The 14675-nt window shown below is 45.2% G+C and overlaps 1 protein-coding gene across 2 annotated transcripts in view; it reads right to left on the bottom strand.

The window, feature by feature from the left end:
• Window positions 1-14675, bottom strand: part of SLC24A3 (solute carrier family 24 member 3) — a 481010-nt gene that overhangs the window by 46218 nt on the left and 420117 nt on the right. For both annotated transcript variants that reach the window (XM_027069494.2, XM_053200292.1), the window contains exons 8-9: window positions 10216-10241; window positions 2269-2322 (exon numbers count right to left, since the gene is read on the bottom strand). In XM_027069494.2, coding sequence (XP_026925295.1) covers window positions 2269-2322; window positions 10216-10241 — 80 coding nt within the window. The remainder of the gene's footprint in view (window positions 1-2268; window positions 2323-10215; window positions 10242-14675) is intronic.

Raw genomic sequence — 14675 nt, 5'->3', positions numbered from 1 at the left:
GAGCAGCTGGAAGGTTGGTAAAGTTGAGGCATCAGCAGAAACACACCTCATTAGCTTTCACATTGGGCATAGTTTGGGGCCGAGGAGAGAAATTGTTCACAGTGTTATCTTAATGTACACAAGCCCTGCCAGCAACTCATGGGCTTTACGATGGTTCAGTAGAGGGGTGCAGTGGTCACACTATGCATGCTAGCAAAATTCCTCAACCTTCCTTCCCTTTAGACCTGCTCTGCTGTGAGCCTTCCTTATTCTGTGAAGCCCCTAGTGAATGCACAATGGGACAAACTATCATCTAAATTCAGATTCAAAACCCAAGATCAATGTTGGGCACAGAGTAGTAACTCAGTCAATTCTTCTGGAATAACTGACTGATTCACCTTTTCAAAGGGGAAGAAAAGGATGCTTGACTCTTTGGGAACTCGAACTTAGAGCCTCAAAAAGTTAAAAAAAAAAAGGGAGTGAAATAATCAATTTAAAAAACACTGAAGAAGATGTGTGCATTATTGAGGCCTCCTCATAGTGGCCCTGATTCCCTAATGGTTTTGCTATTTAAGAGAAAGAGGAGCAAGATTCTTTCAAAGACTTTTCTTCTGAGGTCTAGAAACTCTGGAAGGCCTGTGGGCCAACTCTGGTTTTTGGGGGAGCCCATTTAATCGGTATTTTTAAATGGAAGGAGATGAGTCATAAAAGCACCTGATTCTTTGTCAGTTACCCCATGGTAACTCCATACCAGGATACACTAGAAATATGCTCTTCTAGTAACAAGACCCGGGTATCAGGACAGCTCTGGAGGTGAAGGCTGGACGCCATATTGAGTGGACTGACGGCAGATCGCTTACAGCCCACACTGAACATCAGCTAAGCCTGTTCGTACCTTTACTCTTAATGTGACGTTTGCCAATGGCCAGACTGATTTCTCCAAACACACCTCTCAGACACTAGTGGCCAGAATTAATTTTTGTCAGACCTCAACAGGAAAGACAACTTGACATGTCAAATTCTAGACTGCTACCTGATATGTCCAAACTGGAAATTTCTGAACGTGTTCTACTTTCATGCCCCCTGAGAAGTAGCCACATATGCTGGGGGAAGTATGGGTTAATTTAGAATGAAAGAAACAGTTCCCAGGGGGTCCAGCAGCTGCAGCATGAAGTGTCTCTGCATTATTTATAAACTCCTCATCTCAATGGTACTTGGCAAAAAGATGAACCAGCAGGTTCACAGCTTTACCTTAGAGTAAGGGAAACACCAGCAATTTAATTCTTGATACAAAGAGTAAGCCACCCAAACTCCAGGGAAAAAAAAATGTATGAAGTGGTGGTTTTAAAATACATCTGCAAATTCTTTGACGCTCCTCCTTTTAAAAGGTGAAGCAGATCCCTTGAGTGTGGGCTAGACTTACTTCTAAAAAATAGAATATGGCAGAAGTGACAGTGTATGACTAGTGAGACCAGATTATAAAAGGCACTGGGGCCCTTCTAGCTCTCTCTCTTGACTCACCTGTTCCCTTGTTGTGGAGACACTCAACCAACCCCAAGGAGAGGCCTATGTGTTGAGAAACAGAGGACTCCAGCCAACAGACAGTATCAGCTCGCCAACACTGCAAGTGCACCATTTTGCATTCCCAGTTAAGTAGGTGATGGCACCCCAGCCAACCTCTTAACTGCAATCTCAAGGAAAACCCTGATCTAGAACTCCCAAGTTAAGTGCTCCTGGACACCTAACTCAGAAGTTGTAATGAGATAACACATCCTTCTAGTTTTAAGCCACTACATTTTGGGGTCATTTATTACCCAGCAATAGATGACTAATACAATATGAACAATGGAAGTCTGTAGATTTTTGATCCATGGTTTTACTCATCTCTTAATTAGCTCTGGTCCCATCTTCATCACCCTATATAGAAGCATAACATAGTGCGTTTTACCTCCTTTCTTGTTATGAAAGAGAGTTTAAAGCATCCCAAAGAGCCAAAAGCTAGGTTGCCAGGTCTTAAAGAGGGTGCAAGGGTTTGTCAGATCTCTCAAGTTAAACACTAAAAGCTTTGATTCCGTCATCACATGTGGGTTGGAAGAATCTTTGCTATTGTTACTAATCAAAACTGCAGTGATTCACAGCAGGTTGCTGAGGGGACCAATGAGTTTGTGACAGACTGCATTGAAAGCTGGTCAGCTAACTGCCCTCCCCTCCGTTTCCCTTTCCACATTATCCCATAATGCTAAATGTAGGAAACAGTTTTGGAAAAAACCAAGAAGACATTTTACTTACTTCATGATGACAATGTAGACAAGATACATCAGCACAAGGACTAAAGACTCCCACCTGTGTAAAACCAAGAATGGTTTGTTAAAGGAAGTCACCACAGGCAGGCATGCAACACACCAGCCTGTCTCTGAAAATCCATGTGATGTCAATGGCAGTTAAGCCAGGTGAGCAGGGCAAGGATGAAGTGAATGTGTGGACTGGCTACAAATATTTCCTGGTCTGTAGACATTTCTCCATTGCATACAGCTTTCAATGCACTTTCTTTTCCTTCTCTACCTAAAAGGAAAATGCTCCTTCCCCTGTCATTCACTCACCCAGAAGAGTTCTGTGAGAGCAGCAAGTCTACCATAATATTGCTGAATATAGGCCTGTATTTATAAATCTGTGCACAGCTTAATCATTCACTAAAACTATTCAGACATATTTACAAAGGGCAAACTAAAGGAATTGATAGGGGGTGACAGAGGGATTGCTGGATACAGAGGAGTAAGGCAAAGAGAGAGAGAGAGAGATGGGATGGGGGAGAGGGAGGGGAGAGAGAGAGAGGGAGACTGGGAGAGATATAATGGGAGAGGGAAGAGACAGGGGGAGGGTGAGAGAGAAGGGGGGAGAGCGAGAGAGGGAAAAGGTAGAGGAAGGGGGAGGGGGAAGAGAGGGAAAGGAGGGATAGGGGGCAGGAAAACGGAAAGAGAAAAAACCTAGGCAGGGAAGATGTCAGCAGGAAGGATAAGAATGGACAAGTGGAAAACGGCCAAGAGAAAGAAAGAAAAAAATAATGAAACCTACTGGAATGTACCTTGAGCATCCGATAATTTGAATATTCCTATTTTCTTCATTTTAGTAACTTTCCGTTAAAAAACTAGGGAATTTGATTTCTAGGTTCCCCTTTAGCTGTAGAATTGAGGGAGGAATTCTGGTTTCAAGGAGAGGTTACTGGAGAATGGTCTATGAAGAAATTCTAGGTCATGCCTTTCTTTCCAGTTTTTCTTTTCAAGCTCCATGTCTAAAAATTGACCCTCAGGGGTGCCTTGCTGGGATAGGAGGTTAAGCATACAACTCTTGGTTTCAGCTCAGGTCATGATCTCACAGTTTCATGAGATTGAGCCCTGCACTGGGCTCTGTGCTGGCAACATGGAGTCTGCTTGGGATTCTCTCTTTCTCTCTCTCTGCCCCTCCCCCACTCATGCTGTCTCTCTTATAATAAATAAACAAAAACAACAAAAAAATTGACCCTCAGGAAATATGTGGTCAAGTGTAAAAAGGATGCACACACAAGGGTTTTTGTTGCCGTGGTGTTTATAAACACGCAATGCAGGTAAGAAGCAAGACAGTTACAAGGTGGGAGCCTGGGTACACATGTTAGGACACGTGCATCCACAGGGTGGCCTCCCATGCTTTCGTTCAGAATGATAATGCAAATGTGTGTGTATGTGGTATAGAAAGTGCTTTTGATGCTAGTAAGAGAAGAAATCAAGGGGTCTACACCTCTCCACCTTCTGGCACATTTCTGGGCTTCACTCTTAGTAAACCATCTCAAAGAATGCATACACTTCACTGCAGCACTGCACTTTCCCTTGGCAAATCCCTCTAATGTCCACATTCATCCATCTGTTGAAACACTTGTCCACAGCACCAGCGACCTCCATGTACATGACTCCAGGGATGGTTCTCTGTCATCCTGTTCAATTTCCCTGCAGCATCTGAAGGCTGGGCACTTGCCCTCCTGCATACAGCACTCTCTTCTGACTTCCGAGAGGCCACGCTCCTGGTTTTCCTCCTGTCCCCTGAACTTCTCCTTCCCTCTGCCTCCTCCACTTCCCCAGCTGAACCTCTAAATAGGGGGCCCTCTTCTCTTTTTACCTACACGATCTCCCTAGGTGATGTCATCTGGTCCTCCTGACGTAAACACCAGCCCACACACCCACTCCACTCCTCTTCCTGGGGCTGTGCTCATATATCACTGTCGATGTATGTCCCATGTGGTGTCTCAATGCACGTCGGAACAGAATTCTTAATTCCTGCTTCCTGGCTTTGTGCTTCCCCAGGCTTTGCCATCTCAGCCAACTGTACCTCTCACTGCCCAGTCAAGCTCCAAGTCTGGAAATCAGTCTGGAGCCCTCCATTACCTTTGCCTCACATCCATCACAACCCTACATCCCAAATATTTCCTGAATTGTTGGATTCCATCCACCCTGCTGCTATTTGCTAGTCCACCTTAACTTCAGCCTCTGAACTGGTTTCTGCGAGGCTCCTGGGTCATGTCGTTCTTCTGTTTAAAGCTCTTCATCTTCTTCCCAACATAGTTAAGAAGAAAAAAACAAAAGCTGCCTCCCCATTCCCACCCCGCAAAACCAGTTCTTTTGTTTTTTAAATTGTTTGTGCCCCATCACACTGGTCTCCCTTCATTTGCACACGCCAAGTTCTTTCCTTCTCTCCAGAGCCTTTGCACTTACTGTTCCTTATGCCAGGAATACTTTTCCCTTTATTCCTTGGCTGGCCCCTTTGATCCTGCAAATGCCAGCTGAAATGCCACCTCCTCCAACAAGTCTTCCTGTCTACCCCTCCTTTGCTTTCTATCACATGACCTTGTGGATGTTTGCTAAACAGGTGACCAGTCTGTGATTTCCATGTTGATTTATTTATTCATTACCTATTTATATGTAATGCCTGTTTCTGGCAGTCACTTCATACCACTCCTCACATCTGACCCCCACCTCAGTTATCTGGTTTTTCATCTTCCAGAGACTTAGAGCCGACCCCCTGACAGCTGACTCCCCCAAGCACATACCCCTTCCCTCCCCGGCTGCCCACTATTCTCTTCTCAGCACACAGCAGTCCTCAGCTCATCTGTGCAGGGCGAGACTTCCTTTAAAACCCACTTTCAGTTGTAAAACACCTCCTGAACATGGTTTTTACCTCATTAAAACCAGTGTATTATGTGGCATAAAGTTAATTGGGAAGAATAAGATTTTATTCACAGCCTTCATTTTGAAGGAGGAGATACCTGAGATCAGAAGGGATGCCGTATAACAGCTTGGATGCATTTTAATAGACTAGGTGAGGGTCACCAGAAAACAGACCCATGTCAACGAAATATTTCAGCTAGGCTGAATGAAGTCCAATGCTTTGTAAACAGGTATATTTATACTCTAATTCCTTTAGACCTTTTTTTCCTACTCAAAACAAGCCCTTCCATTGCAGTGTTCAAGTCAAGTTCTCTTCTGTTACGTATCAGGGATGCTTGTGAGATGGGGGTTCTCTGCTCCTGCTGACATTTCAGCTTGGGTTGGTCAGTGTCCAGACTCAGGGCTCACCCAATGCCTCCTCCATATGAAATATACCAGGCTCTCTAAGGCCTCTATGACATCCATCTGCTGTCCTCTCTGCTTTGGGGCCTGATGAAGAGTTCATTCTAGTTTAATGCATTCTAGTTTAATGCTTTTCAGAGTCCCAAGGCTCCCCACCTCCTGCCCTTGCCCCCTATCTCCAATGACCCTGTGATGACATGTCAACTGTCTCCCTTCTCTCTAGCCCAAGTTCTGTCTAGCCCAAGAGAGCCTCCAGGTCAGGGCTGAGTTTGGTTTTGTGTTCAATGTCTGGTTCTGGAACAGAACCTGGCATTCAGGAGGTGTTTAGGAAACAGTTGTGGAATTGGACAGAGTCCACATGCAGACCTCTAAGGTCACAAGGCTCTTGTCCCCTGGCTTCCCCTTGGGGACACTTCTCCATCTGCCTCTCCTGACTGCAGCCTATCCACTGTCCTCTGAGGACCTGGTCTTGTGGCATAATCTCGGTTTGTTTCTTCCTTTCCCACAAACTTCCAATTTGAACCGCCTTCAACTGGCCCCTGGTTCTCCTGCCAAAGATCATTCTTTCCTGTATTGGGAGGGTTATTCCCCGTTACTCCGTATTCTCACCCAGAGGGTGAGGCCCTGCTTTCTTATGGTCCAGAACAGTGAATGCTGGTCCCAAATGCTCCACATGTAGATATGCTCCAAGTCATGTCCCCTGGCTCTCCTTTCTCTCCCAAAGTTACAGCTTGAGGCTCAAAGAAGAAACAAGAATATCAACCTGAATCCTTTTGCTTTCTTATCAGGACTTCAGACTCACTGAAGACATATTCCAAATTCCTTCTGGCAATATTGTGGGCCTCACTGAGCTGTCATTATGGATTCAGGTTGATACAATGCATCTTAACCGGTGGATCTCTGATACTTTCTATTTTAACTGTAATCTTTAGGGGTAGTTCTCTAACTGAGAAGCACCAAACATATGAAGAGCACCCTGCCTCTGGCTTGCTAATAGAACTATAGAACCCTACGAGTTGAGACAGCAAGTGGGGACTACTGGATCTGAAGGAGGGTGGTCCTACCTCCAGGATAAATAATGATTGGTCTAGGGGAGCCTGGGTGGCTCAGTTGATTAAGCGTCTGACTCTTGATTTTGGTTCAGGTTATGATCTCATGGTTTGGTTCTTGTGAGATTGAGCCCCGAGTTGGGCTCTGTGCTGACAGCTTGGAGTCTCTCCCGCAGGCATGTGCATGCGTCTCTCTCTCTCTCTCAAAAATAAATAAATAAAACATTTTAAGAAGTAATAATGATTAGTCTAGAGTTGTAATTCTATCCTGCCTGGCCACTTGTTGGTCAAGGTAGACCCAGTTGGGACCGAAGAGATGTAAGGTGGAAAAGAGTCTTCCTTCTTCCTTCTTCTTGCTGTCAGTCCGACCTGATGCCCGGAACTGCAATAGCCTTCTTGACCATTAGGAAAGGCCGAGAGAAATGCGGAGCCATCTCGTACCACCACCATCTGGGGCGCTTGTTAGGCAAGAAAAATAAATCACTATTTCTTCAACACGCTTTAGCTGGCTTTCTGCTACTAAAAACCTTCTGCTTGCTACTTCTTGTCTGATTGTGACCTGCTGCAGACACTGAACCAGGAGCGGGAAAGCCGTGTACAACAGGGAAGCCTTGCCTTTGTGTATTTGTATTTGACAAGGCTCATAAAGAGTACTCTTGTTTCAGGGAGCCTGGGTGGCTCAGTCGGTTAAGCGTCCGACTTCAGCTCAGGTCATGATCTCATGGTTCATGGCTCTGACCCCCGCGTCAGGCTCTGTGCTGATAGCTCAGAGCCTGGAGCCTGCTTCGGATTCTATGTCTCCCTCTCTCTCTGCCCCTCCCCTGCTCATGCTCTGTCTCTCTCATCTCTCAAAAATGAATAAACGTTAAGAAAAATTAAAAAAAAGGGTACTCGTTTCAAAATAAACACAACTGAAATGAGTTTCCTTTTGAGGATTTGGGATGAATTGGTTACCTCCCTTGAAATCGCTAGGACATGATGGAATGTTCTACAACAAGGAATGGAATTTATCATTTAGTAATACTGAAATATTATCGTGGTCTAATTTGTACAGGTTGAAGCAGCTGGCGTTAACTGAGAAATCAATCAGCTCCTAGACACACCTTTTCAGCTAAGCCAATGCTTGTGTTTGGCTGGGTATGAAAAATACCCAGTATTTCTGGTGGATGGCGAAAAACACCTTAAAGTTCAATATACTTTATATTTAAACCAGGAGCTGAGATCCCTGGAAGTCTAGAAGCAGTTACGGGTCCGTGGTGTAGACTTCAATTTCTTAGCCTCACTTGTATGAAAAATGTCCTCTGTCAGCCCATCCACATAATAGCAGTCATTATGTAACAGGCGGCAGTCTGGGAATGATGCTCTGATGCCATGAGCTTCCTTGTTCTTCCCTGCAACTACTCCTGTGCACGAGTTATGATTCTATCCCAGCCCCGGCTGGAACAAAGCATGCTGGGAAATTTGCACCTCATTCATCCATGGCCTTCCTATCTCTTTACTCATGTGGGAGCATTGTTGCTGAAGCTGGGGATCTGAGGACCTCAGAATCTGGCTCTTTGGAGCAGGCCCAGGGTTCTAACCTCCTAACATCTGTAGGAGATTTGACTTTTGAATGCAGAGGAAATGGTCTCTCCCTTTCTTGCTCCATACCACCTGAAATATCCTAAAAGACACTTTAAAAAAGTGTTTATTTATTTTTGAGGGGAGGGGCAGAGAGAGAGGGAGAGATAGAGAATCCCAAGCAGGCTTCGTGCTGTCCGTGCAGAGCCCAACACGGGGCTCAAACTCACAAATCACGAGATCATGACCTAAATGGAAATCAAGAGTTGAATGCTTAACTGACTGAGCCACCCAGGTACCCGTATCCTAGAAGACATTCTGAGGATAAGGACCGAAACTGGCTGGTCACAAAGCCTGCCTTTGCCAGCAAAACCAGGCAGGCGTAGAAAGAGAGCTCTACTTAAGAAAAACCAACAGGAAACCACCCATGGATATCCTTTCTTAAGGTTTCTGCACAGACAGAACACACACACACACACACACACACACACACACACACACAAAACACCGGAAACATTGCGGAGATCAACTGTGATCATAACTTGTCTGTATAGAAGCATTGTTAGCTAAGAGCAGCAACACTGAGCAACTCTTAAGCACCTACTGTTTGCTAAGGCAAAGTGGTGGTCATGCTAAATGTGCCATCAGTTTGAGAATATTTTTGCAAGTTTTCTTGTTCTGCACTTAAGGACATGGGGGGAAGAGGTCACCACTCTACTTGGCCACTACATCCAGGTGGATCCCATGAGGCGGTTCTCCCTCACTTCTGACCTCTGACCTGAGACATCTTAATCCCAGTTAGCCTGCTCATCACAGTTTCCCAAAGAAGACCTCTTTATTTTTTATGGGTTGATATAAAGATTACGTGTCTTAAAACAAGTTTTCCTAGCTGTCTTTTCCTCGCCCCTCCTGAACAGATGAGAGGGAGAGTTGGCAAAAGTATACTTAAGACCCTGGCCTGATGAATAACATTTACCATCAATGAGACAAGTTCGTCTGCAATGCCCAAATTCTGAATATCAGAGATAGCCTAAGACAAAGAAATGTCACTCTGACAAAGGGCCAGTTGAAGGCTCATTTTGCTGAAGGCTCATTCTTAGCTTTAAATAATATCATGAGGGGTGCCTGGGTGGCTCAGTCAGTTAAGCATCTGACTTTGGCTCAGGTCATGATCTCGTGATTCATGAGTTTGAGCCCCGCATCAGGCTCTGTGCTGACAGCTCAGAGCCTGGAGCCTGCTTTGGATTCTGTCTCTCTCTCTCTCTGTCTGTCTCAAATACTAATAAACTTAAAAAAATAGTATCATGGAAATTGTTTACCTACCTTCCTACAGTGCCACACTTATCTATCCCTAAAATGCTATTTCACATTCCTCTATATCTACAGATCAAATGTTTGAAAAACATAACAGGAATGCACAACATACCCAATTTCTATTTCTATTCCAAACATATTTGACTTGTTTAGAACCCACCTGAAAAATGGGGATTTGGATAGTTGGCCCAAATGCACATGTTCCCATATATTTAATTTGGTTTAAGTTTTGTATCCATCAAAAAAAATCACTGATTTTTCATCGGCCTAAGATCATCTTGAATGTCAGGCAGAACTTTAGTGGATTAAGGATAATGGAAGTGACTCCATCTCCATTTCCTAAGATTTACACGGTATTTGAATATGCCAATGTGGTTTGGACACAATTTGAAAAGATTAGTCAAATCTTAACCACGACCTAGCAAATGGCTAACTGCAGAAAGGCACAGCTAAGTCATGCCATCTAACCTGGCTGATAAAGACAGTGAAGTATCAGCATCCCCAATGGAAGACCACCATCCCAGCCCAAGGGAAAAGGTCTCTGCTCTGTCAGAGCTAATTTAGTTTCTTTGCTGCGGTCAAATGGGTCCCAAGAAATGTTAGTTGTTCTAAGCTGCCATGACATCCCCCTTTCTTTCCTAAACCCTGACTCTGGTCTTCAATATATTTGGCTCTGTAACACAGCAAGGAGAAATTGGAGGGGGAAAAGAGGTACTTACCAGGAAACTTGTTCGTCATAAATGAACTGTAAAAAAAAAAAAAAGAAAGAAAGAAAAAGAAAAAAAGGACAATTAGACATACACACATATGCAATGTCTGTACGCATACGCGTGCTTTATGACTGCACGTCTTCCAACCCATGTAGCTGGTTTGGTGGGAATCAGGCTGGGGCTGGCCTGGAACACGACGAATCTGCAGATAAGCTTCCCTCTGTTCTGGTTTCATGTGTGGCTAATGTTAGTGGCAGGAGGTGGTGTTGGCGGATGGGGGTGGCACGTTGAGGAGGAGAGAAGCAGCAGACCATCCTGTCCCTCCTGGCAATTTCTGTCCCACAGTGCAGTGAGAGGAACGCATGACCCCCTGCTATGCAGAGCAAGCCGCACTGTAGAATTTTAGATCCAGAAGGGGATGGGGAAGCCTGGCAGGTGCTTGCAAACATTAGCCACTTGTGGGCCACCTGTAAGACATCTGCATGTGCCTGTGCACTCTGTAGTACCTTTAAGCTTTTAGGCAAGCATGCAGACTTCTATGTACTCAATATTTTTTAAGTGGACCTATTTTGTTTGTTTGTTTATTTGTTTCCCTAAAAGAATTTACTTTCAAAGGAAACTCTGCATCACAACCAGAAGTAGAGAACCAGCTTCACTTGCCACCAGTGTGCAGAGGGTGAAAAATAAATGTGCTGACAACAGTGACTGAAAGTCTCAGCAGGGCACTGTGGGCTGCCCATGCCCTGGGCCACGGGCCTGCCCTTTTGCTAAAGGAGATAAGCAGGAGTCAGAGGCAGCTGGAAGAAATACAAGAACCAAATGGAGATTTTGCCCCGATCAGATAGTATCCAAAAGGAATACACAACAAAAATTGAATTCATTTAACCCCTAGCTCATATATCATTCCAAATCACTTCTCACTTTAGGGGAAGAAGTGGTATAATTTTGGCCCTTTGATTCTATATGGGGAAACGGAGCCACAGAGAACACAAGGAATTTTCTTGAGGGTTCACATAGTTTGTTCTAGAACTCGGGCCTGGCTCTTAAATCTTTCCATGACACATTTATGTGCCCAAACGGTGCACTGTTGAAAACAAGTGGGAATGCCTATATATTAGTCAAGCAGGAAGCTGAGCGTTTCTTCATAGCTTGCACCTTCCACCTTCACCAGATACGACTGCTCTGGGTATGATCATCTCTGAGCAGGTGGCCCTCTGGAGACTCTAAGGCAGAAGAAACATCTGGGTTCGAAGTGTCAGTACTGCACAGATTTGGTAAAGTCAACAAATGACACAGGCATCGCTTCGGTCCCCAGAGATCAGAATAACCATATGTTGCGAGAGAGAGGCAGAGACGAGCAGGGGAGGGACACAGACGAGCAGGTATGGCTCAGAAGACACATGAAAAGACCTCTCTCCAATTACCCCAAAGGCGTAAAGACAAGAGGAAAAGAAAGGGTCCTCACTGATTTGTACTCACACTTCCTGACAAGACATTGACAAAGATGTTGTCTTCAGCAGCTTTGTGACTCTTGTTATGGGATTCAACAGGTTGACATTTGCATGGAAATGTCAAACCAGAATGGGAAGAGAATTAAAGAAATAAAGGAAACCATCCCGTGATCTAGGCTGGATGGTATGCAATCCATCCCTTGGAAGGCTCCCAGACCCTTTTGTATAATCACCAGCTTAAAAAAATTATTGTTGAGAAATCATGGGACAGAACAAATGATTTAAGATGGAAAACGTTTCTATTAATTGAAGTTAATTCAGTATCAGTCTTGAGTAGCACGCTGGAGCAATCAATTCATCGTCACTTAAGAGAGCACGAGACACTGGTAAAGAGTTTATTAAAGTGCCAATTTAATTTTCACGTGTCAGGGAAGGCAGGCAATACTGTATAATATAAAAGCAGCTATAATACAAAAGAAGCCCTTATTCTATGCCATGTGACGGACAGGTGGGGGCATAGATCAGTATGCCTCTAGTGATTGATTATCTCAGTGATCATAACAATGGGAAAAAATCAGAATAGGCTGAATTGTACAAAATGAGAATGGAATTTACACAGGACACAATGAATCAGGGAATAGTGGGCTCTGAACTAGATACACAATTAAGGGGCATCATGAATCCAACGTTAAGGCAGTGGCTGTGGCCAGGGAAGTTGGGGGTGGGAATGTGCTTGAGGGAGGCAGGCCAGGAAAGCGAAATGTCCATGGCCTCCCTACAAATTCTGACAAATGGTGGTGACCTGGAAGACTCCAAATAACGGATGAGGGATATCCCATCACTGACCACTGACAGCCAGGAGCCCTTAGCTACCCTGTGGCTAATGAGCAAACACAGTCTGGGTTTTAATCAACTTCTTTAAGAAGATTGGGTGGGAAAATGAGAGGACTAAAAAAAAATAGCAAAATAGATAAAAGGAAATAAAAGTTAGGCCTTTAAGAAAACCTACGAGGAAACAGGAAAGGAGGCGGACGGCGAGTTATGTCTCTGAGCCTTATTGGTGGCCTCTGGATGAGGTTGAGCCACTGATCATCACACACTGAGAGGGCTGAAAATGAGGAAACTGGCACTGTTCACAGAATGTTCCTGTGGGAGAGTATGGCACTGGACCACCCTGACGCAGTGCTGGAATCGCTCTTTCTGGAAACTTAAAATGACAAGGACAGGCAACGCTCCCACTTGACATTGCTGATGGTTCCAGGGAATGGATTTGTTACTCCTAACAGTTTTATTTTATTTTTTATTTTATTTTATTTTAGTCTATTCTATTTTTCTTAAGGCAAATGTTGAACATCCCTCTGTATTTCCACACTTTTTCCATGGCTAAAAGAAGACGAAACCACTGCCTTGGCCCCTTACAGCGGCATTACTAGGGTAGAAAAAACCCCCGAGATCGTTTATATAGGTACCTGTCTGAAACAGGAAATCACACCCCCACTCCCACCTATTCACCACTAGGTGGTGCTCACGTCCTACCCTCTGCCTGTCCATTCTGCCAAGGCAGTGAGTGGGGTTGGAAGGAAGTCAGATCAAGTCCATTTCAAGGCTCCATGAAACTTCCTGGTAGGAGGGTAAGCACCTCAAAACAGACGGCTTCCTAAAGGAATCTTCAGCCAACGTTGGGGAGGCAGGACACGTTCTGAGTTGGGGACAGGCAGGTCCCTCAAGCTCATGCCACCACTCAAATCCCGTGTTGCAGTTGAGGGTCCTGCTGTGTGGCCTTTGGAACTGACTCACCTTTATCCTGGTAAGGTTTTTGAAAACGAGCCTTGCTTGGGGAAGCAGCTCTTTGTGCTTTTCTGGTTGTGTTTGTGCCAGACACTGCGGCCACCCCCAGTGACCACACACGGGAGGTGCTAAGTGGCACCTGAGCCCCAGGTTTGCTGCACACGGCTGGTCAGCAGACCTGCTCTCTGACCCCAATGTGATTCATCCAAAGCTACCTTTGGCTTCACCCTTAAGCTTTCCACGTGTTCCACAGACGAGCTAAATGTGAACACACACACGCAAGAGTGATTTTGAAGAAAAAAAAAAACCTCTCTTTTCCTTCAGGCCTCAGAGAAACAGTTGGGTACCATGGAAACCAGCTTTCAGTCCTGGTATCTGCTCTAGAGTTCTTCTAAGAGAGATAGGCTTAGAGCAGGCAGGTGAATCCCTGGATGACATCCCAGGGAACTGCTAAGGATGTGGCACCCTCAAGCAGGGAAAACACAGGCCAGGAATCGCCCAGGTGTGTGGACAGCAGACAGCCTGGCTGGCTTCTGAGCAGAGAGGCAGGTGGCTATCCCCACACTGCATGTCAGTCCATGGATTGGCTTACTACAAGCTGTAGCCATGGAGCAGAAGCAGCCGCACTGAAGAGCCTGAGATTTCCGTAGCTTGCGTTACAATCACTGGCACCATTAGGATGTTCAGCAGCACACATAATAGGAGAAAATCAACACCACTGTTGTCTTTCAAGAGACTAAAACCTTGAAAAATCTTTCCTCCCTAGATGGAAATGGAAGCTGCCCCTGCCGCCCCGACTTGTCACTCAACAGAATGGAGACGCCCTCGGGAGATGTGCCCAAATGGAGTTTTGACTTCCTCAGCTCTGGGGACTTGGGGTGCAGATGGCTTAGGCGAGGCCATCTGAGGGAAGGCCTTCTGAGGGAAGGAATCTGATGGAATGCACTGGAAAGCTGCTGTTATGCACTGATATGGTTTACACTTGAAGGTTAAACAGGAGTTTCGATGTCAGGATCTCTAGCAGGTGGACGACAGTGGTGGGAGCTGAAAGAGGGTAGGAAATAAAGACTATCTAAAGGCAGGGCTTGAGCAGAACTTGCACTATGAGCAGGGCTTGAAGTATGCAGAGGCAGGATACCAGGGGAAGGAAATGGATACAGGGACAGATTTAGGATACGGGGAGGATAGTTTGCTAAACCAAAAAGGTTGGTTTGCTGGGCAGTGCAAAAC

Source organism: Acinonyx jubatus, chromosome A3, assembly GCF_027475565.1.
Source record: "Acinonyx jubatus isolate Ajub_Pintada_27869175 chromosome A3, VMU_Ajub_asm_v1.0, whole genome shotgun sequence".
In the NCBI taxonomy this organism is placed as follows: Eukaryota; Metazoa; Chordata; class Mammalia; order Carnivora; family Felidae; genus Acinonyx; species Acinonyx jubatus.
This window is presented reverse-complemented; position numbering and strand designations above follow the sequence as displayed.